The sequence below is a fragment of the Theobroma cacao genome, chromosome 4 (assembly GCF_000208745.1).
Source record: "Theobroma cacao cultivar B97-61/B2 chromosome 4, Criollo_cocoa_genome_V2, whole genome shotgun sequence".
Classification (NCBI taxonomy): Eukaryota; Viridiplantae; Streptophyta; class Magnoliopsida; order Malvales; family Malvaceae; genus Theobroma; species Theobroma cacao.
The window spans coordinates 726,626-754,222 of record NC_030853.1 but is presented as its reverse complement, the minus strand read 5'-3'; the positions used below and the strand labels follow the sequence as shown (position 1 = coordinate 754,222).

General features: G+C 34.0%; 3 protein-coding genes across 3 annotated transcripts; all 3 read right to left on the bottom strand.

The window, feature by feature from the left end:
* Window positions 5,661-8,096, bottom strand: LOC18600785 (transcription factor MYB98). Its single transcript, XM_018118945.1, has 3 exons — window positions 7,438-8,096; window positions 7,165-7,291; window positions 5,661-6,313 (listed from the first exon to the last, which is right to left on the bottom strand). Exons 1-3 carry the CDS (start codon window positions 8,094-8,096, stop codon window positions 5,723-5,725), a joined length of 1,377 nt encoding a protein of 458 aa, XP_017974434.1. The 3' UTR covers window positions 5,661-5,722.
* On the bottom strand, window positions 12,789-18,727 carry LOC18600784 (DEAD-box ATP-dependent RNA helicase 46). The gene is made up of 9 exons (XM_007031450.2): window positions 18,553-18,727; window positions 17,390-17,738; window positions 16,875-17,030; window positions 16,658-16,726; window positions 15,836-16,105; window positions 15,283-15,633; window positions 14,866-15,143; window positions 14,301-14,690; window positions 12,789-13,674 (listed from the first exon to the last, which is right to left on the bottom strand). The coding sequence occupies exons 2-9, from the start codon at window positions 17,711-17,713 to the stop codon at window positions 13,197-13,199; spliced, it is 2,316 nt and encodes a 771-aa protein (XP_007031512.2). The 5' UTR covers window positions 17,714-17,738; window positions 18,553-18,727; the 3' UTR covers window positions 12,789-13,196.
* Window positions 20,090-26,730, bottom strand: LOC18600783 (DNA (cytosine-5)-methyltransferase DRM1). The gene is made up of 12 exons (XM_018120159.1): window positions 26,326-26,730; window positions 25,329-25,372; window positions 24,975-25,112; window positions 24,283-24,382; window positions 24,154-24,200; window positions 23,908-24,007; window positions 23,784-23,830; window positions 23,403-23,519; window positions 23,034-23,133; window positions 22,451-22,542; window positions 21,561-22,295; window positions 20,090-20,712 (listed from the first exon to the last, which is right to left on the bottom strand). The coding sequence occupies exons 2-12, from the start codon at window positions 25,329-25,331 to the stop codon at window positions 20,278-20,280; spliced, it is 1,914 nt and encodes a 637-aa protein (XP_017975648.1). The 5' UTR covers window positions 25,332-25,372; window positions 26,326-26,730; the 3' UTR covers window positions 20,090-20,277.

Here is a 27,597-nt window from a genome sequence, read left to right as displayed (position 1 = left end):
ATTTATCATCGTGTGTCAATAAAAAAGATACTATATATAAAATTCTCAAAATCAAAAAATATAAATGAAATACTATATATATGGCCATGTATGCATATAATGTATGGATATATAAGTGACCACCTTGGATATATTAAATGAGTCTTCTCAAAGTACATTAAAGTAAAGGAATCAAATTATGCAAAGTTTAAAGCCATCACAGAAGGCATTCTCTTCTTCCTCTCCACCCAATGAGCGTACTCTCATGCCCTTAATTGTTATCAAAAGTGACACATGTAATACCATTGGGTGGGCCAAAAAGTTGAGTTAAGACTTGCATTGAAGACTTCCTCAAGCCATGCCATTAACCAATGGTTCTTGCTTCACTCTTTTTGGTAATGAGACAGCTACTTGCTGTCAAGCTTATGACAACTATGCACCTAATGTATGATTGATATGATATGTAGTTTTTGATGGAGTGTAATAATGTCCATATTATGGTCAAAACCCTACTACTTAAGTCATGTATGAAATATATAAAAAGGTTAATGCATTATAGGCTCAATAACCTTTATTTTCTAGCAACCCAACTCTTTCTTTTGCTTTGTTTTCTCTCTTTCTCATTTATGGCAACTTGTTTCTCTGATATGCTGTATTGAACATTGTTTGAGTCTAAAAACCAACATAGTATCAAACCTTCATTGTCTTAGAGGCTTGTTAGCATACCTTAAATCCTTCATAAAGAAAAACTAAAAGCACTCCTTGATCAAGACATGGCTTTAAGTGGTAGCACTTCATCCTTTTCACCACCAAAAGTCGATGGTGAAAACTTTGTTATGTAGATAGTCAAAATAAAGGCCTTACTCATAGCATTTAACCTCTAAGAAATATTTAAACAAGGAAGAAAGCCTCATGAACAATGAGCTAATTCCACTATAGCACAAATGAGTAACATAGTGAAGAAATGGCTAAGAGATACAAGGTTGTGTCCTATCTTCACAATACAATGTTAGACACTATTTTCACAAGGAGCATGGCTTGTGCAAAAGCAAAAGAAACTTGGGATAAGCTTAAGAAAAAGTTTCAAAGGTCAAATAGAACCAAGCAAAGGTAGGTTTTGAACCTAATGAGTCAGTTTAAAGTTCTTAAGATGAAGGAAAGTGAGGTTATGAAGGAATATGTTGACAAACTCATGAAGATAGTGAACCAAGTTAGGGTACTTGGAGCTAAGTTGAATGATAAAAGAATAGTGGAGAAGGTATTAGTAAGCATACTTGAGAGATTTGAGGCCAAGATATCAACAATTGAAGAGTCAAATGATCTTTCCATTCTCATTCATGGCAACTTGTTTCTTTAATATGTTGTGTTGAACTCTATTAAAGTCTAAAAACCTACACAAAAGCAACTCCAACATCCTATGAAAGCTTAGACTCGTCTCAAACCAGCTGGATTCTGCCAGAAATTAGTGTAGCAACACCACATTCTAATGTACCCCCAAAGAGGCCAATTTTCTTGTTGATGGCCTAAAAAAGGCAGGTGTGTGGAAAAAGGCAATTTCTCAACAACCATTTAGTCCTTTTGACACTGGAATATGTTTACTATTCTACTCTCCTAAGTTGAAACCGTTGCACCTACTCCCTATCGATGTTCTAGAATCTTATACTTATCCATTTTTCTTATAATCCTTTGAAGGAAATGACTTTCATCTGTTTTCGTCCACTCTTGGAGACCCACACAAAATTTTACCTTGTCCTGACCCTTATGTTGTGTGTTTGTGGCATCAGTGTTGTGGGATTACTTTAAGAACTATTATGCTATTTTGCTTTCCTTTTGTCACATCAATTTTTATATGGTGTTGTTTTAATGATGCGATACTATGAAGGCAATGGAGTTTTGCTTGCTTGCTCCTTACAAGCTCAAGCATAGCCTCATATTTATGTATTTTTCTTAGTTTCAATTCAATAAAACTACCTTTTAAAAAAAACCATGGAATTAAAAAAAAATTCTTTATAAAGACCACTCATCTATAAAAATATAAGGCTAATCAATATCGTTGGCTACCACTTATTGATCATAATTAAGGAAAAAATGTCAAATGTATGAAGAAACATTATGAACTTACCTACGGTAAATGGTTAGGCAGTAATGGGTGTAGATAGATGGTGGGGAATGGTAAAGAAGTTTTCTTTTGGTTAGACAAAACCCTTTGAAAGATACTCTTCCAAGCAGGGCCGGCCCTTGGGTGAAGCGCCCCAAGCGAGGGCTTTAGGCCCCCAATTTGGAAAGGTCCTATAATTTTATAATATAATTAATTATATAAAAAATATATAAAAATAAAAAATAATTAATAAAATTACTTATTTTCTCATTTTCTTAATTATGTGTTTAATAAATCTCAATTTTCTATCACTTTCTAATTTCTAGAATGCTATATTATTTTCAATCAATTAACGGTCATAAATATTTAATCATCTCCAACAACTATTTTTTTCTCACTTATTTTTCTTATTTCCAAGGCCGACCCTTAGGTGAAGCCACCCAAACGAGGGCTATAGGTCCCCAATTTGGGAAAGTCCTATAATTTTATAATATAATTAATTATATAAAAAATATAATAAAAATAAAAATAATTAATAAAATTACTTATTTTCTCATTTTCTTAATTATATGTTTAATAAATCTCAATTTTCTATCACTTTTTAATTTCTAGAATACTATATTATTTCCAATCAACTAACGGTCATATGTATTTAATCATCTCCAATAACTATTTTTTTCTCACTTATTTTTCTTATTTTCAATCAACATATTTAATGATTTTTAATAATTTTTTTCCTATATATAAAATGAATTATTTCTTTTTCAATGTATAATATTTACTTTTGAATTTTTCTTTCTCATTTGCTCTTTCTTCCTTCTTCCTTTAACTTTAATTTTTCTTCAAATAATACACAAGAAATCTATTATGTTATTATCTTAATAATGCCGTGAGCCTCATTTACGGTTTGCAATAAGTATTCAACAATTAGGTATTATTGTTTTAAAATTTACAGACTTTTTTACTTTAATTTAAAATTTATATTATATTGTTATGTTGCCTTTATTTTATGTGATAGTTGATTTATTTGAATTAAAAATTTTTATTGTTGATTTTGTATTAGCCATTTAAAATACATAAAAATTTTACATCTCAAAAAGCTAGAAAAATAAAATTTTAATAATTTTTTTAATTTCAATAAAAGAATGTCTCATTGAATATTTCGCTTCCAAGACTATTCTCTTTAGCTTTTGGGAAGGAGATGCGAATAGTTGAGGCCTTGAACCATCATGCATAGGATATGGGATTTACAATTTCAAGGACAACTCTTTCAAAGGGAAAAGATCTCTTTGAGGAACTTTGATCTATCAATCTAAGGATGTTTGTTTTGATGAGGATAAAGGGTTCAAATTGATATGGGAGCTTGATGGCAAAGAGTCTTTCTCGGTAAAGAAGTTGACAACAACCATGGATCATCATGTAGTACCTTAGAGACAACATGTATGGTTTCACTCAATTTGGAAATATCTATCAAAAGTTAAAACTCTTGTCGTTGGCTATCTTGAATTGCATCCTAGGGAAAAAATTTTTGAAATCTTGAGGTGTTAATTTCAAGAAAATGATGTTTATGTAATTGATGTGGCTATGTGAGGAAGATGGCAATCATAATCTTATTTCATGATGTTTGACTTAGATTGTTTAAAGTTCTACTTTTAAATGGTTGGGATTACTCTAGGTTGCTCTTAATTTTGTGAAAAGTTTTATGAAGTCTTGTGAGGATATTATGTTGTTTGGTACCTTGAAAGAAAGATAGTTAGTAGTTTGTGGTGCTGCTTTCCAGTCTTTATAGATTGTAAGGAACTATGTTTTGTTTAATAATAAAGCTTGGGATGGTGATGAAATTCTATTTATGATCATGAGGTCAATGTGCTGGATAAAAGCAATTGAATATAATGGTAGTCTTGATGAATTTAGGCTGTGGTCAAACCGATAGGTTTCCTTATCTGTGAGTCATGTTATCAAATTTAAAATAGGAGTTGCATGATTCATCCTAAGGAAGATGAGCTTAAATTTAATATTGACGGTTCTACCAAAGGTAAACTTGAAATTGCAGGATGCAGAGTGGTTTCAAGAGACTCAATAGGTTCGGTGACTGTAATTTTCTTTATATGCTTGAAGTACAGTATTCTAATTCTCTGGTGAAGTAATGGCAATCAAAATCGCTCCCTAGTGACTCAATGCATCATCTCGAGTGAGGCAATAGATTCTTATGTGGAGTTTGATTCTAAAATGACAATTTGTTGGATGTGCAACAAACATGCAAGATCATAGAATAAATGAAATTGACAGTCTTTAGATATTGTTTTTGTACGTACCTTCAAAGAAACTAATATTTACATTGATTCTTTAACTAAATATGGAGTGGACAGATCAGAAATGTTTTATATTTGATAGTAGCCTAAATGCTGTCAATTGTTATCCTCAAAATTTTGGATTTATGGGTTTTTCATTATTTTTTATTTGTGTTTTCTTTTCCTCTTAAGACTTTTTTTACCAAACTGGTTCACATGCTTGTAGTAGACTTTGATGTTAATAAAATGTCTCCTTTGATCAAGAAAAAAAAATTATATACTCTCATCAAATTATTTATTCTGGGCATAACGCTCAAAAACTCTCTAAACTATTTAAGAAAATTCAAATAAACTCTTATTCTTTAATTTCATTCAATCAAGCCCTTATACTTTTTTTTTTATCAAACAAGCCTTTATAACTAATGGTTGAATAATTATCATTAGTCAAAATGTTACTTCTCATTTTATATTCACATGACACTAACATAACGTTGATGTGAAAAATGAAAAATATCATATTGTTATGTTTCATGTTATATTAGCATGCCACATCATCATCAATTATGACATGTTAACATGTCACGTCGGCACTATGTGGTATAAAATAACAAATAAGGTTTTGATCAAATCAATTATTAATCATAAGGACTTATTTGACTCGAAATAAAAGTTTAGGGCTTGATTGAATATAATAAAAATATAAAGGCTTATTTGAATTTTTTTTAATAATTTAGGGACTTTCTTAAATATTATTCCTTTATTTTTTTTAATTGTTAGGATTTTTAAATATTTTTCCAAGTTAATTTTTATCACACACTATATTATGTTGTTGTTGTTTTTATTCTAAATGTAAAATGAAACTATCATCCCGCATGAGTTTAAATTGAACTAATAATTATACTAATAAAATTGATACGCTCCCTAAAGAAACATTGATGGACCCTAGCGCTAATTCCGTACACATGCAGCTATTAAATTTACGAGAGAATCGTTAAATTAAATATTAATGCTCTATTATCCGGTAAGAAAACGAGAAACTAATTAAAGGTTTGGCACATTTTTCATGTGACTAATTAAAGAAAAACACCAACATTATTTATATATATATATATATATATAAAAAACATACGAAACATTACACAAATTAAACCACGACATAACTTAAAAACACACAAACCTTAACAAGCAAATTAAAGTACTTATAAACCCTATATAGATATAGTCACGAGAAAATGGCGTGCATGTATGTAACCTTGTTTGTTACTTAATTACACCCTCATTTTCTCGCTAAAATACTTTTTGTTTTTATCCAAATTAAAGAAGGTTTGTTTTTTAGCAATTTGCAAGCAGCTAATTAGAGATTTCCTTGAGAGATCATCTCCAGCAAATCCAGCTCCTTCTTCGCGGAATCCATTTCCAGGGGCAGCTCAAAATCCATGACGGCATTGCTCTCTTCAACAACAGAACCAGAAGGAACCTCTTCGAGCATCGATTCAAAGCTGGCGGTGCAGCTTTCACCGAAAACACTTGCGTCGAAAGAGAAATTCATGGGCTGATGATGATCAGCTTGGGCATTGTAAACCGCAACTGGCCAATCCTTTGGGTTGAAATCTGAGCTTTGGACTTGAACTACTTGCGGATTTGTTGCTGCTGGGTTGTTGTTTATCAGCATCTGAGCATTGGCTTCCATGACCCTTTTCCCTTTGTCCTTTCGGGTCGAGGTTGAACTCACAGACTTGATGTAGCTTTGCAAAAGGGCGCCCTTGGGGTTGGAGTCTTTGCCTTTGCGCCTTGAGTATTGCCTTCGCTTGGTTGCATTCCAGTGATTCTTTATAGTGTTCTCGGTGCGTCCTGGTAGTCTCCTGGCAATCTCAGCCCACTTGTTCCCTATTTCTTTATGTGCTTCAATCAGAATCCTATCTTCATCTTCGCTCCACGAATCCTTCTGCAAACACAGCAAGGCATTTTTGTTGCATGCAATAGAAAAAGGGTGAATTATCAGAATAATCTACTTGCTTTTTCCAGGATTATATAAAATAAATAAATAAATAATGTCATTTAAATTAGACATAATTTGTCCTACCAAAGGAATAATGCATGTCCAATTACATGCATGGTTATACTAATTGAACTTTAAGGCATGAAATTTTTTGTCCAACACAATGGATTGTATATACATTGATAAAACAAGGTTTAATATTTATAATCATCTCCTTCCTCAAAATTATAAAATTTTTGTAAGAGAATGAATTGGCCGTGCTTATCTTCAGAAACACCTATATATGGACATTAGTCTCGTTTAGTTAACTTTGGATTTCACAATTTATTTTGATGATAAGATCTAATTAAATAAAATCCCGGTCCAACCTAGCACACATCAGCATGCATGAGAATGCGTTGTCATGCAGATAAGGACAAGTGATTAACATGGTAAGTATTCAAGTACTTTACAAAACGAGTCAACAGATATATAACAATAACAAAAAATCTGACGTGTTAACTTTCATTCATTTATCACCGCGTGTCAATGAAAACAATACTATACATAAAATTCTCAAAATCAAAAAAAAAGTGAAATACTATATACATGGCCATGTATGCATACAATGTATGGATATATAAGTATGCATGAATGTATATATAACAAAAAAGTATACACGCGTATGTACACAATACATACATACACAGGTATGTAAGAATATACACATGATCATGTATGTATATGTGTATGGTTAATGTCTAAATGGGAGATAAAAGAAGGAAAGGAAAGGGAAAAATATGGTAAAAAAAACCAACCTTGATATCAGGCCTTAGATGGTTATGCCATCTCTCTCTACACTGCTTTCCCACTCTCCCATTCAGCATCTTTGCAATCAGAGACCATTTCTTGGTTCCATGCCTTGTTACCAACTGCACTAGCAGTCTAGGAAAAGAGATTGGCATAATCAGATCTTCATAGATATAACTAAAACAACAAAACTCAAAACCCTAATCAAGTACGATATAACAAAATGAATTTTCCTAGAAGACAAATAAACTAACAGAAATTTGTGTGTGTGTGTGTGTTACCTGTCCTCTTGAGGAGTCCATTGGCCTTTGATGATATTAGATTTCTTAGGAGCTTTGGAACATCTCCTGGTTAGGAACCTTTTGTTCTTCTTCTGATCAACTTTGTCCTGATACCCATTTTGATCTCCGGTGACGCATGAGACTTCATCAGCCACCTTAGCAGTCACCGCTCCATGTTGATCCTGAAAAATCAGAGGCTGATAAGTAGTCTGAGTTTCAGGCTGCAGGGGTTGAGGTGGAACTTTCTGAGAAAAATCCCAGCAGCCTTCACTCTGAAAACCCTGCAAAAAGCCATTGTTATTGACACCATCTGGTGCAAAAGGCAAGGAAGGGATGTAAGCATTGAGATCATTAGAAAATCCATTGACATAAGGCTCGAAAGCATCGGTGCATGTCGAGGAAAACCCGAAGAAGGGATTCCTTGATGACCCTTCAGCGGGAAATTGATGAAAATGGTATGGATTCAAGAGAGAACCATTGTTGACACTGGGGGAGTAGTGATTATGATCAGGAAGGATAAAGTTGTGAAGCAACCCTTTGGAAGAGGAAGAACCATCCAAGGGAAAACCATTTCCGAAGTCAGGTTTCAGGGGAGAATTATCAGAGAAAAGGTTTGAAAGGAAAGGGAAATCCTCTCTCAGGCTTGTTTCAAACTCCATGCAGTCGAGAGAAAGAGAAGCTCAAGAAAGGGGAGGGTGGTTTAATGTTTTTGAAAGGGTTATAATGGTTTATAAATGGTTTTTAATGGGTTATATTCCTATGGGCCTTTTTATAATTGGAGAAATAAAAACGAAAGGAAAGAAGAGAGCAAAGAAAGGCTTTGAATACGTGGCAACATTCTAGGCCATTGATGAAATGGCAAGGCAAGGGTTGATATTGAAAGTTGATTGTGACTGTTAAGCTTCAAAGCCTAAGTGTTGCAAAGGGCAAAAGGGACCAGTTAATCATTAGTTCGTTATAAGGATTTGTATTTTAGGGAAAATTCTCGGACAAATTGAGACGATACGTGGAAGACATGGAGAGGTCCTTCGATTCTTTTCAAGCCAAAAAATGCCCTCAACCCCATCATTTTTCCTTTTCCCTTTTCTCTCTTCTTTTGGGTTCATCTCCTTTCTTTTTCTTGTCAAATTTAGAGCCCTTTAATGGGCATCAAAAGCTAAGATTATACAAATTTTAGGACCAATCAAACGGTTGTGATTGTGGAAGAGGATTTGCTCAAGGTGGGGTCACTCTTTCACTCTTCTCTTTTGTGTTGTGGGGCCCCATTGAATTCAAGAGAGTTTGGCTATTTTAGGGGTGTGCTCATTTTTGCATGTTGATTTTCGCCTTTGTCTTCAATACCCTCTTTCAATGCGTTGTTGCTCTAAGCCTTTATAATTGCCAACTAATTGTGAGCGAACAAATTTTGGGTACCTCTTCTTTATGAATCCTCTTGTACTATTTTCTCAACCAAAGCCAAAGAATATGTCAAGTGTAGTCAAATCCTCCATTAACACTAACTTCATTCTTTTAATTCTTGGGACAACAAATGAAAAATTAAGTATATATTATGAACTTTTGAACCCAAAAAACTAAGATAAGATCCTTAAGTCATAAATAGTAAATTTTCATGAATTACATGTCTATGTATATATGAAACAGTGACGGATTCAAGATTTTATATAAAAGAGTGATTAAAAGATTATAAATTTTTATTTATATAATAATAAAAAATTAAAAATTAAAAAATAACGATCACTCTCACTTGTCACTATTTTGGTTCCTCATCACTGTACGGGGTAGGTAAACCAAAAAAAAATGTGGGTTTTTGTTTGTTTTGGTAGTAAGGGGTAGTAAAGTAATTTGAAACAAAGGTTATTGAAACCATAAGTTTTGTCCTTATAAGGGAATGGTTAGGTCGAAACCTGGGGAGGGGTTGGTGTTGAAGGCCATGACTAATGAAATTGGCAATGTGTCAAGGATTAACACTAAAAGCACTTCTCCCCTTTTGTAACTGAACATTTAATGCTTTTCCATTTTAAGCTTAATAAATGACCCTCAATAAATTTCTATTTAATTTGTGCCAAAATTCTGTTGAATATAAATTTGAAAAAAAAAAAAAAGAGAAGAAGAAGACGAAGGAATTTACAGTTACGTGTTGGATTTGGGATGTCACCTCTAGTTCTATTGTCACTCCAATTTTTTGCTTCTTTCACTCCAAGACTTGGGTTGTTGAAGTGTGTGAGAAGCAAAAACTTTGTTACCAAGTTATAAATACAAATTTTCATTAAATTTACCGTAGTCTTAAGAACAATAATGACTAGGTTTTAATGTGTTCCTTTTATAAATATAGACTAAATTCGTCTTTTGAAAGTCAAAATTTTGGTCATTTTAATATCCTTTTTTGTTTTGTTTTGTAAAATTAATATTCAAACTGGTTTTTATTGGGATGTTGGTAGCTATCTATCTTCTGCTTAGTTTTGATATAAAACCTGTTTTTATATAATTTTTTATACATAATGAAAATGAATCTATTTGATTGAGAAAAAACTAAATTCGTAGGTTTTTTTTTTTTCATAATTGAAAAAGAAGTGATTCAAACTTTATTCTTTAAGCAAAGAGATCATATATCAACCAATGAGTCAAATGCTCAGGTGCGAATTAAATTCGTAGTTTGAACGTCAAAATTTTAGTAATTTAATATCTAATTTATGTTTTGTTTTGTAAAGTGTTCAAATAGTTCTTTACTGGGATGCTGGTAAATTTGTTTTTGATCTGTCTAATTATAACACAAATCTGACTTTGTATCAATCTTTTTGTATATAATAGAATAAATCCATTTGATTAAGTAAAAAAAATTAATATCTATTAGATAAATAGGGACTAAATTTGTCTTTTAAAAGTAAAAATTTTGGTAATTTGATATTTCTTTATCTACATTATTGTAGCAGTAAATCTAATTCTTAGCTGGAAAATGTTGCATCAAAATTCTTTTAACTTGAAGATAGATGAATCCATATGTAAAGAATATCGAAAATGAAATTATACAAAAAAAAATTAAAACGTGGGATACCGTCCAAATTGATTAGCCAGAGTCAGTTTCCAAATTCCAACAACTCTTGTAGGAATTGTCACGTGTTTTGTATGGCTGCCTAGGTTGTCTTTTTGGCTGAGACTATGTTTTCTAAAATTACAATGTCATGGGTACGAAGTTCGAACCAATGGTTCAAGTTTAACCCCATGGCTCGAGTGTTGGGCACCAATGTGATATTGTTCAAACAAACTCTTAAAATAGGTAAAAATATTTAAATAAATTTTTATTTTTTATTACGTTTAATTAAATTTTTATTTTTTTTATTTTGAATTAAATAAGTGTTTATAATTAATTATTGACTAATTTTCATTAGTCAAAATACTACTTATCATTTTATATCCACATAATACCGACATAGCATTATTGTGAAGAATGAAAAATGTCACATAATTAAGTTATTATGTCAAATTAGCATATTACATCATCATTAATTACAATAAATCAACATATTACATCATTATCAATTATAATATATTAATATATCACGTCAAGGCTAAGCGACATGAATAACAAATGACATTTTAACTGAATCAGTTATTAGTTATAAAAGTTTATTTAACTCAAAATAAAAATATAAAGATTTATTTGGCTTAAAATAAAAATATAAGAGCTTGATTGAAGATAATAAAAGTGTAAGAGTTTATTTGAATTTTTCTTAATAGTTTAAGGGTTTTTTTTATATATTATGCATTTATTTATTTGACTCAAAATAAATATATAAAAATTTGATTAAATACAATAAAAGTATAAAGACTTATTTAAATTTTTTTAAATAATTTGTAGACTTTTTAGATATTATATCTTTATTTATTTATTTGGTTACAAAAAGGATAAATTGAGGGGGGTAGGTGAATATTTTATTGCATTATGATCGTCTCACCTTGTTCATCTCACATATGTTTCAAAATCATTAAATTTTAGAAAACATAATACTTTAGAAAAAAACTCTTAAATTATCCATAAAAATTCAAATAAAAATTTTTTTACATTCAATCAAGTTTTTATATTTTTATTTTGAATCAAATAAGCTTAACATTTGAATTAGGTGGATGCCGCATGACATCTCTTCCACTCAACTTTTTTGAAGAAAAAAAAGAAATAAAAAAGATATTTAAAAAAAAAAAAAACAACTTAGGTGGGACTTGGAAGGATGCCATATGGTAGCCCTCCCACCAAATTTTTGTAATTTGTTATAGATGTAATACCCAAGAAAATATTTTAAATTATTTTAAAAAATTTAAGTAAATCTTTATTTTTTTATTTGTTCGATCAAATTTTTATATTTTTATTTAAATCAAATAAATCCTTATAATTAACTATTGACTAATAAAATGACGTTTTTCATTTTTTATGCCACATAGTATACTCATATATCATAATGAATAATAACATGATCTTATTATAATTTCATCTTCCACGTCAGCATCACGTGAGTATAAAAATTAATGACATTATTTTAATTAATGATAATTAATCAACAATTAATCATAAAGATCTATTTGATTTAAAATAAAAACATAAGGCTTGATTTTATAATAGAAGAATAAAAATTTATTTGAATTTTTTAAAATAGCTCAAGAACTTTTTGAAACATTATGACTTTGTTATATGATTTAAAATTTCACTTAATATGTCACTAATTAATAGACTTAATGAAATTGATGGGGACAAATGTCCTTCAAAATCGTATTCACTCTACTTTTGATTTTTTAATTCTCTTTTGTAAAGTGAATAATAATTAACACTCCGTTTGGATTAAAAATGTAAATGAGTTATTATATGAGTATCCACGACATTCAACTCAATTATAGTTCGGATACCTTATATTTAGTTATAAGACAAATTCAGATAATGCTTTTAATACTCAATTTCAGATTCCAGTAAGTTTCGATATCACCCTTAGAATACCCTAGATAAATATTATTATCATATATAATATTTTAAAAACTTAGAATTTACAAAACTCAAACTTTTATCCTCCTTACATTCAACACACCCTTCATCACTTTAATCAACTTCTTTTTTGTAAACTAATAACAGATTCATGTAGTTCGTAAATAGTGCTATATTAGTAAGGTTCGATTTTCAATAAGATTTTACGATTTTAGGATTAATAAAGGGGCAGAAGTGAGAAACATCCTCCAACTGAAAAGGCAATCTGGAAGAAGCAGGGGAAAGAGGAGAATTGAGGGTCCACTTGGACGACAAACCGAAGCAGCAGAGGAGACAAACTAATTGCTCATTCCTGACGACAGAAAATACGAAAAGAGTAGCAACCTGGAAGCAAACATTTAAATCCAATTAGCTTTTTAACTATATTGGCAGCGCCACAGTAACAGCTATCCTTTCACATTTCATAGAATTACACAACGAATACATCAAAAGATTTTCTCAAGGTTCATCCTTGCACGTCATTACATTTCAACTCTGCCTTCCCCTTCTTTTAAGCTCCCACCAAAATACTTCTAAACTTTCCTGGTTGAGTCATCTAACACTAGAAACTAGAATATCAAAGAAAAAAACAAAAAATGCCTCGTAATGTCAATTTCTGAAACTTCTATGCCTTCACTGCTGCAAACTGCCCTTGCTTGGGGCCACATATAACTAAAACCAAAACCGAGAAAGTAGACAACACCAGAAGGCCTGATAAAACCACCAAAATCCCTCAATTCTCACATTAAGGAGATCAATGATCATTGGGAGGTATTATCCCATCTTCATCAGCTGGAATCATACCTTCCTCCTCATCTCCAAAACCTGTACGAAACCCATTAGCATATCCTGATCTTCCCCGATCCTTCTGAGAATCACCGTATGATCCTCCAAAGTTGTCCCTTCCATTACCACCACCATAAGGTGACCCTGACCTCTCACGAGGAGGGCTCCGCGAAGCCACAAAATTTTTGTGTTCCCTTGAATTCTCATTACCAAAAGGTGGCCCACGCTGTTGTGGTGGGGATGACCGACTACGTTTCATCATTGCCTCATGAAAACTCCGCGCTGGGGAACGTTCACGTCCAGCAGCTCTATCATGCCTGTCCAGGCTACGACTCCGGCTGCGGTCACGGCCACTGCTTTTATTGCGATCACTCCAACCTGCAGGACTTCGACTTCGACTCCGACTCCGTCCCTTATCATAACTGTCATGGAAACCACGATCATACCTGCTCATACATAACAACAGGGTTAATAACATAGGTGAACTTAAACAAGTTCCATTCCAAGATTGCAATGATTTCTAAATTCACTACTGAAGCATGGTGTGGGAAATCATGTCCATCCATACTTTTGCCATGAAGAATAATGCTCTGCTTTTCAAAAAGAAGCACAATGCTCTGCAACAAATCCGGCAGCAATTACAGAACATTATATTATTAAAATTCCAAACCCCAGTAAACAACAGATATAAACTCAAGATTGCACAGTTGCCCATACCACAACCAACCCCCCCCCCCCTAAAAAAAAAAAAAACCCTTAAAAGCAGCACCAAAATAAACTAAAAAACAGCTATATGTATCACCAAGGAGCCACCTTAACAGTTAGTATTTGAGACTTTACCAAGAAGCCACCTTAACAGTTAGTATTTGGGCCTTTCAACCTGTAGAGCCACCTTAAGAGTTAGTATTTGGGACTTTCAACTTGTAAGTCTAATGTTTAAACCCAATGAAGGGAGGATGGATTTAACTAGATTGTAGAGCACTAGCGATGCTGTATAGCTCAAGCTTATTGACCCCCTAACGTATCCAAAACAGAAAAAAAATAAAAAAAAAAACAGAAAACACCAACATACCTGTCACGAGACTCATGGTCATATCCACGTCCTCCACTTCTCTCATGCCAGCTAGAGGAGGATGTAGATATTCCTCGACCACCCCTTCCACTGTCCCTTCCTCCGTACCCTGAATCAGTACGTCCGCCACGTCCCCCATCACGGCCACCAGAACTGGGGGCCCAACGTCTAGGCCTTCCCATCCCACCACCACGCGAAGCCATGTCACGAAGTTCTGCAGGAACCCGCTGGTTTGCTCCTTCTAGAACTTTGATGAGATCTGAAGCATACTTTGAATCTTGATCACCAAAGAATGTGTAAGCCAATCCGGTTGCACCTGCCCTTCCAGTCCTCCCAATCCTATGCACATAATCCTCAACTCCAGTAGGGAAGTCATAGTTGATTACCACCCTGTGAAAGATTAATTAGTTTAACCATTACCACAATATATTTACACAGCAGATGTAATAAAGTCACCAAGAAAACATTAAGGACCAAGAGTGTCCAGCATTAACATAAGTTGCTCCTTTAAAAGCTATAGACGTATAAAGCAATGGAACTATGCGTCGGAAATCCCAATCCCTACCTAATGTCTTTAATGTCCAATCCCCGAGCAGCAACATCAGTAGCAACAAGCACTGGTGACCTCCCTGTGCGAAATTGACTCAGCACATAGTCCCTGTCAGCCTGAGATTTGTCTCCATGGATGGCAGCAGCTCCAAACTGGCGACTAAGGTTGCGAGCAAGTTGATCACACATCTTCTTGGTTGAACAAAAAATAATAATCTTGGATCCGGGCTCCTGGGAGCGCAGTATTTGCTCCAATCTTCTGTGTTTCTCCATTGGTGATAATACTTCAACATACTGCAAGATAACAGAACGTTAAATTTCTTGGCAACTATGTCATAAAAAAGCCACGTACAATCATAACTACTATTATATAACGGTAAAAATCCCAAATTTGCTAGAACAAAATCAGAATTAGCAGTAGTGGAGTTCAAACCTGTGTGATAGACTTGTTTGCCACAAGCTCATCAATATTGCCAATGTTGACCTGAACAGGATTTACCAGTAGATCTGCTGCAATTTTCCGGACTTCCCTTGGCCATGTTGCCGTGTACATGAGAGTCTGCCTGCGAGTAGGCACTTCTTTCACAATCTTCCGTATCTGAGGTTCAAAACCCATGTCCAACATGCGATCAGCCTCATCTAAGACAAGGTAAGAAACTTGATGGAGGCTGATTTTCCTCATCTCTAGAATATCATTTAATCGGCCAGGAGTGGCAACCACGATATCTACTCCTCTCTCAATCTCCCTCAACTGAGGACCCTTTGGTGCTCCTCCATATAAACACTGCACAGAAACATATGACAACTCCAGTCAGTAAAAAATCATGATTCTACCTTCACCTTCAAAAGACTTCTAAGTTAAAAAATTATTGGTGGATGATCCGTAGAAAAAATTATAAACATTTATCATTGAAATTGGAAGACACTGAAAAAATGAAAACCAAAAATTAAACAAATTGAAGTCCTGACTCAGAATGGTAACATACCGTGCAACTAATTCTTGATGACTTCCCAAACTTGAGAGCTTCATCTTGTATTTGAGTAGCCAACTCCCTCGTTGGTGACAATACTAGCACAGTTGGACCCATTTGAGGTTCATTACGGCAACGCTTGAGATGAACAAATCCAGGAATCAGGTAACCCAATGTTTTCCCAGATCCTGTTTTAGCAATGGCCACTATGTCTCTACTTTGCAATGCAATTGGCCACGACTGAGCCTGAATTGGAGTCGGGGCAGAAAACCCAGCATTATGTACCTGTTAAAAGCAAAAAAAAATCCAGCAACCTCCGTGAGCAGAAGCACTGCCCTCAAGACTTATGGTTGGTTTTCTTTTAGGACTTATAGAGGAAAGGATTATGCCAGAAGAAGCATCATCCCCCATATGCATGCGGCCAATGCTTGCTGATGCAAGCTGGAACAGGAGGAGGCCTCTTCTTCCGTTTGGACCGAGTGGCAGACTGAATCATCACCAACGGCAGTCCTGGCCACGAACTTGGACTTTTCAGAAGCCCTTCCCAAAAATTGGTCCACCATATAAGGGCGCCCCAAATTATATGCAAGGCCCCCCACAGAGGGCACCACAGCGTACGACATTAGCTCCTCCACGGAGCAAATATCGCACCTGCGACAAAAAGTAAAGATGGCAAAAGAATTAACATGAGTCTGATGCTCAAGATTGGGACCTCCAGCAATCACAGAACTTTGCACAACAAACATTCAACTCGCATAGTTCGACTAACTTACAAGATTCAAGTCCACCAATGTTGCATAAAGACCAAAAGAATGAAAGAGAATCAGAATAGCGTACCTCTCGAAGTATCTCAGAAGGTAAGCCAGTAGCTTCAAATGATGTAAAAGGCGCGGGCACTGCATCTCCCTGACAAGAGTTCAGGGAAAAATAATTTGAGTCACAAGCGATAGTGATACCCCAAGCACAATGAGATTCTAAGAAGCCAAACTCTCTGAATACACATAGAAAAGTGAGATGATTAATATACTATTTTTATTGTCGCCTAGATACTCACAGTTACTGTTATCTCATGCTGACGACGATAAGCATCACTAGACATATTACTTCCTGCAGCTGCTGATCCATGTCCCCTAGTAGAAGATCCTCCAATCAAAGAGCTGGCAGTCCCATTAGGGGTATTAAGGGAATGAACTGGTCCACCTCTTGCATTCTATTGCAAATTAAGACAAAACAATTAATCCTACGTAGAAGAAAAAAGATATACACCTTTCATAAATTCCCACTTCAGATGCTTGAACTTTTGTAATTTCGAAAAACCCAAGCTTTAAAAATTTTAATAGTCTAATATAAAAGAAAACAAGTAGCTAGGGATAATATGTAAACAATAATCAATGACATGAATCCAGGTCTCAAAATCAAATGTGACAAAACTGAACAGTTTACCCACCAGAGAGAAACGGGACTCAACAAGTTAAGACAAATGTACTATTTTTCAATTTTAAGTAAGGGCAACAAGAAAAACTGGACCAATCAAGAATCAGATTTAGAGGACAGAACTAGAACAAATACCTGGTTACTTCTTGATACTGGCTCAAGTTTTGATACAGCATTGCTGCCTCTTCCATACCTATCATTCTCCTTGTCAGGACTATACCCACGACGCCCTTCAGAAGATTGCTGAACTTGAACTGAAGAACTTATAGGCACAGCAGAAAACTTTTGGACAGAATCTATGCTTGTAGGCCTCTCATATTGGGTGACATTGGTTACTGGATTCCAAAAGTAGAGATAACCAGTTTTACCATCAACTAGGCCTTTCCATGGTTTGGGAAGAGTGGGGTCTGGCGGAGCATATCGTGGTCCAGCAGAAGAGGCAGTCGCAGTGGCAGCCATAGCAAGAAAAGCCACCAATGAAAATCTGCAAACCCAAAAAATTCTTAAATACACAAATGATAAACTAATAAAAGGAACCATTATGATAAACTCTGAAGGTAAATTTCTTGGAGAACCAAAAACCATGAATTTACTCTTATATAAAATTGATGTTGCATTTTAGTCATATGCTTATTATTAATCAATTGTTATTTTCACGTTTTATCATTTACTATTGCATTTTAAATAACTTTGTAGGAAGCAAATAAACCAATGTGAAAAAATAGATAGCAAAAGAAACAACAAACCGACCCTTAAAGCAAATAAGAGCTTGGGTTCTAAGAAATTAAAGGAATATAAAAGAAAATAACTTCCACGCCAAACCAAACAATACAAAACAAAAATTGAGCTACGTAAATTACCTTTAAACTGCCTTTTCCTACTAATAAACAAAATACAGCTACAAAAATCAACGCAAAAGCTTAACAATCCTAAACACCCAGAACCAAATATGTCCTAAAAGGCATAAAAACGGAGCTCAAACAATCTCAAAACTTCAAAAATAATAAGAAATAACTCCAATAATAACATCCAATCAGATCCCAGATACAAGACCAAGATGAAAACCGAATTTTTCTCATCATATTTTATTAATAAACAATCATAACCCTAACCCTAACCCTAACTTAAGCAACATCCAAAAAACAAAATCGGAAATAAAAACGATAAATCAGAATTTAGAACCCAAAAAATCAACCCTTTTCATCGATATTTTGAAAGGATCGAGATGGGCAGTCCAAAAATATGAAAAATAAAATTCAGATCTGAGAAACTCAGGGAGAATTGAAGGATCGAAGTACCTGACGCTGTCGTTTCAGGGAAGATGAAGCGAGATTAGCTTTCGCTCTGGTAATTTAAGTTTTTCTTTGCTTTTTTGCCTCTTCTTGGATCCTTGTCTCTCTCTATCTTCTCTCTTTGCCGTGTCTTGTGAATTGAAGAGAAAAGGGTAGAGAGAGAAAGTGAGGCGAGGAGGAGAAGGAAAAGGACGATCAAAGGTGGATATTTATAGCAACTAACAATTTTTTTAAAAAAAATATTATTTTGTTTTTATTTTATGTATTAAAAAAATATTTATTATGCATCAAATAACTATTACAAATAATTTATGTAAAAAACGTTTTTGGGTACATCTTTTAATCTTCTAGAAAATTATAAATGAAATATTCAAAACTTAAAATTTATTCTAAATAGTAAATATTATAAAATTGTAAATCCAGTGATATAATGTATGAAAAATTTGGCAGTGGTTAAAATCGAAGTTACATGCACATGGACACCTGGCTTTTTTTATGTGAATATATCCATAAATGGATTTGCCAATAAAGGAATTCCATGTTTCTTGTTCAGGAAAAGACAACTTATTTTCTATTGCCATAACTAAAATCTTACCTAAACTTGGAAAAATAAATATTGCTTTTATTTAATATATTTATAATTATTTATTGCTTTTGTACTAATCTTCACATCATATAATTAACATATTCTTGGGTTTATGCTAATTGGATTCGTAAATAAAAATTTTATTTGTTCGGAATAACCTATGATTTGACTCAAATCTACCTCAAGGTTAGGACCAAGACAGAAATCGAATGCGTGTGGGGTCTAATTCAAGCAAGCATTTCGTCATTTCGTTTTCGAGGAAATAGAAGCCCAGCCGACGTGAGAACCAAGTAACGTGACAACAAGGCACAAGCGACTTTCTTTAGGCCTATTCAAATCCCAAGCCCATTTAAGCTCAAGTTGCTCTTTGAGAAGATTTGAGTTGCAGCAATGGTGGTGAGAATCCCAGGCCAGGAAAGCTACAGGCTCAGCTTCCAGCCTATGAAACAAATACTGCTAAACTTTGCTGAACCTGTTTTTGAACAAGATCCTATGAACCATGATCTTACAAAGAGTAAAAAGAAACTCGAAATTACGACCATTTCCTCACTACCGATCATGTTCGTTTTATCATCCCGACAAAACAAGACAATCTTACCATAAAGCATTTTTCTCCTCTGAGGAACTCACAGAAACACACATTCGATTCCACATCAGAGAACAAGAGGCAAATAGAAAGCCTTGACTGCATTTGTCCAACCTGAGCAGACAGATATAACAAATACACAGCATATCTTTCCTAATCCAGGGCAGAGGACAGAAAAACACATCACACTTACAGCACAAGTGCACCAACTCATCTACAACAAGCAATATGATCTTCTGATATGAAGGAAAGTGCCATCTTAATTAATAATAGCCTTCTGGGTGGCATAACACACAAATGGCTCAAGCTTCATATGCTTCAAACCATGAGCATACTCAAGTAAAATGGAAAGACACACAATGACAAATATATTAGTCAAAACTATATCCAACAACTTTCCTATCAATTTTAAACAATTCGTTTCTCTTTGAATTTGATGCTAAACATGATTTGGAAAAAATTTCCGTCATTATTCCAATGTTATGTTCGGACAATATTGAGGATGCAAGAAAAAATAATTTTGAAGAAAGTATCCATAAATATGCTCCTTCAACTGAAATCATTGATTCCTTGCCGATATACATTTAACCAGTTCTAGTATACGACAATAATCAAAGAAGAGGGACGATTCTTTACCCTCAAGTCCATCTCGATGATGTCTGTTGCTACCTGCAAGGTTATTACATGGACTCCCACCAACAACAAGGTCGAATCCACCAAATGTGTTCATCAATTGCTCTAACCGATCACCATTCAGTTGTTGCACATCTGGTATGTCAATCAAAGTCCCTTTTTGATTTGTTTGCTCCCACCAACTCCTAACAATATTTCTATTTACTTCTGATATCTCAACTGATACAACATTCTTCAAAGGTATACCAAGCCGGTGGAGGGCAACCTCTGCACCACCAATCCCAGAGAAAAGCGATAGGAGATTGATACCACCGGGGAACATGTCTTTTAAAACTGAGAGATGGTAAGCCACTGTGTCAACCTGAAATAAATTATTGTATAAGCAAAGCACCACAAGCATGAACTTCATGTATCTTGAGACCAAAGAATTACCCCAAAAAGGTAGGAAATAGCACGGGAAAAGCAAAAAAGAAAGAATTAATTCAAATTTAGTTATTACTTGAAATGCTTAAACACTTAGCATTCTATAATTATTTGCAACCTAAGTTACATGGACTCGGTTATGAACATCTGAAAATGGTATGTATCCAGGTGTCTGACTTGCCTTTTGCTTAAAATTTTGGACTTGTGGAGTCAGCTAAAAAGGATCCAAAAGCAAAATAAAGGTACGTGGATATGTATGTGTGTGTGTGTAATACTTTATACAAATAAGATTTCTTTTTATTTACCCTTATCCAAAAACAAAAAGAAAATTCTTTAAAACCTTCGCAATAATTTTAAAGAAAGCCTTAACTTAAACCTAATCTCTCCTCCTTTTCTTTTCTGCGCTGAACGCCATTCTCCTTTTATTATAAGCCATGCAAAATTTAAAAGAAAGCCTTAATTTAACCAAATCTCTCCTCTTTTTTCTTTTCTGTGCTGAATGTTGTTCTCCTTTTATTCCAAGTCATGTGACCCAGTCACAAAATTCTCCCTCCCTCCATTTCTCCCTTCTTCTTCTTCTTCTTACTATCGCAACAGTAGCTAGGCAAAGGGCAAAAAGGGCACATCCATATCTTCAAAGCCGTGTCAGACACATACCCATACAAGTACAGTGACCTTAAATGCCAAGTCCATGTAACAGAGTTTGCTACATTGATGACATTCACATATTGTAAAACCAGTAATACACAAGGATTTGCCAAAGGACATAAAAAAGCAGGGACACACCTGGAACGAGTTACCAAGTGATTTATATCTATCAGTCCGACTAATTCCTCCTCCCCTTGTGTGGTTTCTAGGGAACCCCAAAAGCATTTCCACTTCATCAGGTTCAAGTGGAGCAACCTTATTCCTTCCAACCCAGACCAGATTCCACTTTCGGCATTCATCAAGAACAAACTTTTGGACAGTCAAAGGTGGCTCATCACCATGATTTTCAAGTGCCTTGCGGATCCTGTCTGTCAATTTTGCACTTGCTGTGCATGTTTGTAAGCAGTTCAACTTTGTTCTTGTGTCCCAAGAAGGCCACCATTTCCTGGTTAATGGAAAAGCATCATGTATGGTGCGAGGTGGAAATGGAAGAAGGGGAAATCTGTTCTCCAATGGCAGATTATGAACATAGCCCCTTTTCCTTGCAGAAGCACAAAAATACTTTGAATCAACAAATTCTGGCTCCACATCATATAAGAAACGTGAAATGGTTTGCCAAACCCCTTTTGGAGCGAGTGCGACATTCTCATAGTAGAAGTAAGGAGGCCCAATAGCGGCTTCCGGAAGTGTTCTATGAGTTATCTGGACTATTTCAGTAGGGACCCCAAAACCAATCATTGGATTTGGAAGATGAATCGCATCATCAACTCCATCAAGAAGCCTTTTTTGAAGCTTCATCTGCTTCTTCTTTTTCCACAAATCATAGTCCAAGTTTCGCCTCTTTTTGTGATTAGAGTCATTGCAGAATGGCTTCTGTTAAATCGGAAGGAAAATTATTGGTGTAAATTTTACTGAAAATAAGACAAGGAAAACTAGAGCAAATTGACATATACTGTTAATTAAAAGGAAATAAGAAAAGAACAAGCTATAAAAGATTTAGAAATTCTTAGAATAAAGAAAAAACCTACCTTGTCTTCAAGGGGAAAAAGTGCATCAGCAGCCTTAGCCATTTGAGCAGCAGATATAAAGTCTGTCAACTCTGCAATTGAGGAGTCTGGACCTGAAATATTTAAAGAGTTAATGTTAAGGTATGATCTGATGTAACAACTACACTCCACCTCTTACAACTTAGATAAGGCCCTAGGATTACACCTAAAAGTATCACAAAAATCTTCTCCTATATAGTTTGAAGCCCAGGGGTGCCACCTAAAATGTTCACAGCTTAACACTTGGGTTTCTCTACAAGCCATTGGGGCAAATTCATTCCTTTTGTCTAAAAAGCTCAAACCATCCACGGGCTTTGGAAGTTGCAATTTGGACACCTTATAATCATGAATGATAAAAATAATACTTGGCCTTTACATTATATCCTGCAGTAGAACAAAAATGACAACTTATTTTCTTCCTTTTGTAATATGACAAATATGAAAGTTCAGCATCTTCAATACATGCAGGTAAATACGGTTGAACTTCCTGGGATTCTTTTCCTTTCCAACTGAAACTTTGATAATTTATACTATCAACAACAATAATGTGCAAAGAAACACATACCACATCTCTCCATAGCTATTGAAGCCTCAGCCTTTGAGTACCCCATTTTTGTCAAGAACAACAATTTACTCTCCTCATCAGAATCAGGATTCATGAATTCCTGGAACATAGAAATATAAAAAGCAAAAACATACATGGATCATCTGCAACTAAACTACGATTAAAAATTCTGTTATTCTGTAATATAGATAATTATTCAGTAGCTAAATTACAGCATCTATATAAATGCAAATGCAATGACTGAAGACCACATTCTATTCATCCATGCAGCTAGAAAAATAAAAAACACAGCAGCTCTTTAAAACTAAAATAGATATGTCTAAAAATTGAGCAAATGAAATAATAAATGTAACATTGAAGTTTAGATACCTCATTCTCAGAAGAACTATCAATATCTGAAAAGTCATACAGAAAGCTCCATTCATAATCTGATGAGCAGTTACCAGAATCAGCATGTTGCTGGATGGGAGCAGATTTTTCAAGGGCCTGAAAATTTTAAACAGGTCATTCATGACGGCACAGAGAGGGCAAACAACTCCCTTGCATGACACTCCACCAACTTGCAAAGACAATTCTACTTGGTGAAGATTTGCAAATATCACCTAAACCATTGAATATGTACATTTGCTATTGCATCAAAATCAAAATTCCTATTCAAACAAACAGGTTTTTCTCCCATACAAATCTGTGCTTCAGAATAATGTCCACTAAACAAAGGGACTAGAAACAAGGTTAAGGTGTATAACTTACTGAATACGTCAATAGAGTCTCCAATATGGAATCTGTATTTCTGTCTCCTGAAGATATAGAGAGCAGGATCACAGATCTGTTGAGATGAAAACTGATGTCTAATCAAATGAGAAAGGACCATTACCGTTTTCCTGAACCACTTTGACAACCATTTGTTCAGAGAACCCCATCCCTACAAAATGATCTATCAATTTGGAGTTGGAAGAACTAGGCGATGAGCTTGCCTTCAAACCGAAAAGGGGAATCAAGTATTAATATTGTTATAAAATCTGCATTACACTAAATTTAACAGTAAAAATTCTGCCAAGAGCATGTGCAGCAACTTTTTAGCATCATGATTCATGTACCCTATAAGCATCTTGGAACTCACCGAGTTGTGAAGGAGAGTTTCAAGTATCAAATTTGAGTTTTCCTCTCCTGGACAATAGTCAAAGCAGAATTATAAACAAGTTTAAGGTTGAACCTTGTGCTCTAAGTAAAAACGTCCAAGAAGCTTTACCATTTTCTTCAATTGCTTTGGCAACCATTTCTTTCGAAAACCCCATTCCTACAAAATGATCAATTACCTTGGAATTGGAAGAATCTGCAGACAGGCTTGCCTTGAGACAGTAAAAGTTAACCATGAGTTAGTTACAAAATTACTTTTTCTTCACCATTATATGCCTGGAAAAGTTTCAAGAAACTATAACAGAGAAGATTAATTGTCTGCAAATATAGGTAGCATATTTGAGCATAATTAGGGTAGATGCTGAAGTCAAAAGGGTAAAGCTCACTGAATAAATGCAAAATTTTTACTGCACTGGAGGCTAATCAATAAAATTTAAGCCAAGCACATCAGTTATATCACCAACTAAACTGAATATCAATGACAGATTCAAGCTCCTTATAGAAGAAAAAGTTCAGAAAGCAGTACATGAAAAGTAGAGGCAAATTTACGGAGGCCTCCAGTAAAAATTGCCTAAAAGGTCAGCTAATGCTCCATTATTTCAACTAATTCCCATAGGAACTCATCAATTATTGATAATTACCAAATCTATAACATTTCTTTGAAAATTACAAATCAAAGAAAATTCCATCACACACCATCTTTATAACCATTAAAACAATTTGCAAGTAAATTCCTGATTAGTGCTGCAACTGCAACACTATTCCAGAATGGCACATGCACTAATTGCATTGGGGAGCATGTACCTCTGCTGAGCCCGAAACAGCTTCTCCGGTAGGAATTGTCACCCCTGAGTGGGAGGCGATAGCATAATTATCGATTTCCAGCTCATCTTCAGTATCCCAGTCAAAATTATCACCACCGCCACCAGAACTGTTACCATTCTGCACAAATTACAGATGAACACACCATGCATGATATCAGAATACATTAAAAAAACGAATTAATAATTAAAGAATAATCCATTTCATTTCTTTTAGTCTGCCTAATAATAAAACTAAGTCTCGTTCATAAATGAGACCTTGTTAAGAAATATAGGAAAGATATTAAAATGACAGCACAAAAATTTTGAAAAAAAAAAGAATAAAACTAAAGAATACCATTTTTCTTGAGCTACAGTACAGCCCAAGAAAAGTTTCTCAACCTGTAAAAGAAACAAATGAAGATAGGTCAGAAGCTAGGGCAAAATATCAACTATAAAACCATAAAATTAAACAATTTATCAACAGCCAAGCCACATGTAAATTATCCATGCCTTGCATATGGAATTTGGTAATATTGATAACGGATTGAAACTCAGTCAATCTCCTAGAGAAACATAACTGCAACAATAAACTAAGCCTTTTTTATTTACCTAGAAACAACCATATCCTTGGTAATCTATGCAAGTTCAAGGTCCCTTTTCGATAATCTTCACAATCAACAACTAAAACCACAAGATATTTTACTTCTAGTCATTTGACCAAGTTAAACACAAGGAGGCTTAATCATCCACATTACCAAGAGATTAAAGAACCCCAAAAGGACATTATCTACAACAAGAGAGTAAAGGTTTTGTGTACTAAACCTCAAAAAGTCTATACAGAAATTATAAGTTCGAGTCGTAATACTCTCTTCTTACATCTCAAGAAACATGAAAAAGATCAAAAATCAGAAAAAATAAAAAAAAATAAACAAATAATATTTTTAAATTAGTTTATTAGATTAAATTTATAAAAGATAAAAGATAAAAGATAAAAATATAATTTATAAGCCTCATTTCTGTTAAATATTATTATATTAAAAACATCGAAATTAGCATATAATACAGATATATGATCGACAAATAAACCGTCCGCACAATATTCGATGCCAAAATTTGACTCCTCTTTCCTAGCTGCGAAACTAAACAAGAAAAAACGAAGTATAAAACTTAGTTGAAGCAGCAAAAACAAATCGTTTCTCGGCAACCAAACAGGAACAGCAAAAAAAAGAGAGAAAAGAAAACGCATTAGAGAAACGCCTAATCCTATAGTTAACCGATAACTAACTCTCGAATCAACGGAAACAAGCAGTAATTAACGCAACCGATCAATTCGTTAAACGAAAAACACTTACTTCAACGAATCCAAAACGGAGAATATAAATCTGATGCCGAAACTTTCTTAGAGAAATACGATAATGCAGTTCATCTCCTCAACAAAAAGTCTTCCGCGCGGTAAAAAATTTCCAAAACGATGATAAAAATGGAGATTTGCACCTAATTCAGAGCAGAGCCGAGGCATGCAAAAATCGAAAGGGATTGAAAAAAAAAATGGAGGTTTTAGCTTTCAACAGTGAATTAAGTTTGAATCGTTTTTGAGAGAGAAAGAAAACAGAGACGCAACGAAATAGAGGGAGCGACAGAGTCTAGTCTATTTGTTGCGGGAATCGCAAATTTTTTGAGGGGCAGTAAATAAAAGGGTAAATAAAATCTCACGCGATGGTGCAATCGCTTTTTCACCGTATTTGACTACTGGCCGTACTCGTAACGCAGTAAAAATTTGCAGCTTTTGTTGTGTTTTTGCTGGGTCGGCCGCATGGAACACTCGTGCTATCGCTAAGGTCGTTGCTTATATAAAGTAGATACTCGATTTAATTGAATTTGATTAAGATTTTCCATATAGTAATAATTATTTTATAATTATCAATAAATTTTTTACTCTTTTGGTTGTGATTTTGTTTTTCAATTTTGATTTTCTAACGAATTTTCGCAATTATTTCGGTGAATTGCTTGAGATAAATTAAAAATAAAATAATAAATATATATATATATATATATATATATATATACGTGTTAAATTAACTTTTCTCTTCTTTTGTTGCAAATTGACAAGACGTACAAATGAAAGAGAAGTTTTTTGATTTAGGACATGTTTGGTTACTGAAAATTTAAAATTTTCTTTAACAAAAAAGATTCAGATTTATGGATGATTAAATAGTTTTTATAACATATTTTAAAGGAAAAATAAACGAATTGGTGTAAGATAATAAGAATACTGGGTGGGTGGTTAAAAGATGATTTTTTTATTTCCAACTTGAAGAATAGAAAAACATTAAGATCTTAGGCTTTAAAGTTTTGAATGTCAAAAATTCGTTTTAATTATAATAAAAAATTAATTTTTATTTATGTTTCAATGAAAATAAAAAAATATGAAAATAAAGAATGATATTATCCAGCACATTAAAAGAATCGATACAATATAAATTTAAAAATAAAATAATAATAAAAATATTTTATTAACATCATTCATACTTAATGAGTCGAACATGTTTCTCAAACCAAACATGCCCTTAAAGTTTCAAGAACGGCATGTGATCATGTCTGCCTTTCCTTACTTTTTCCTTTGT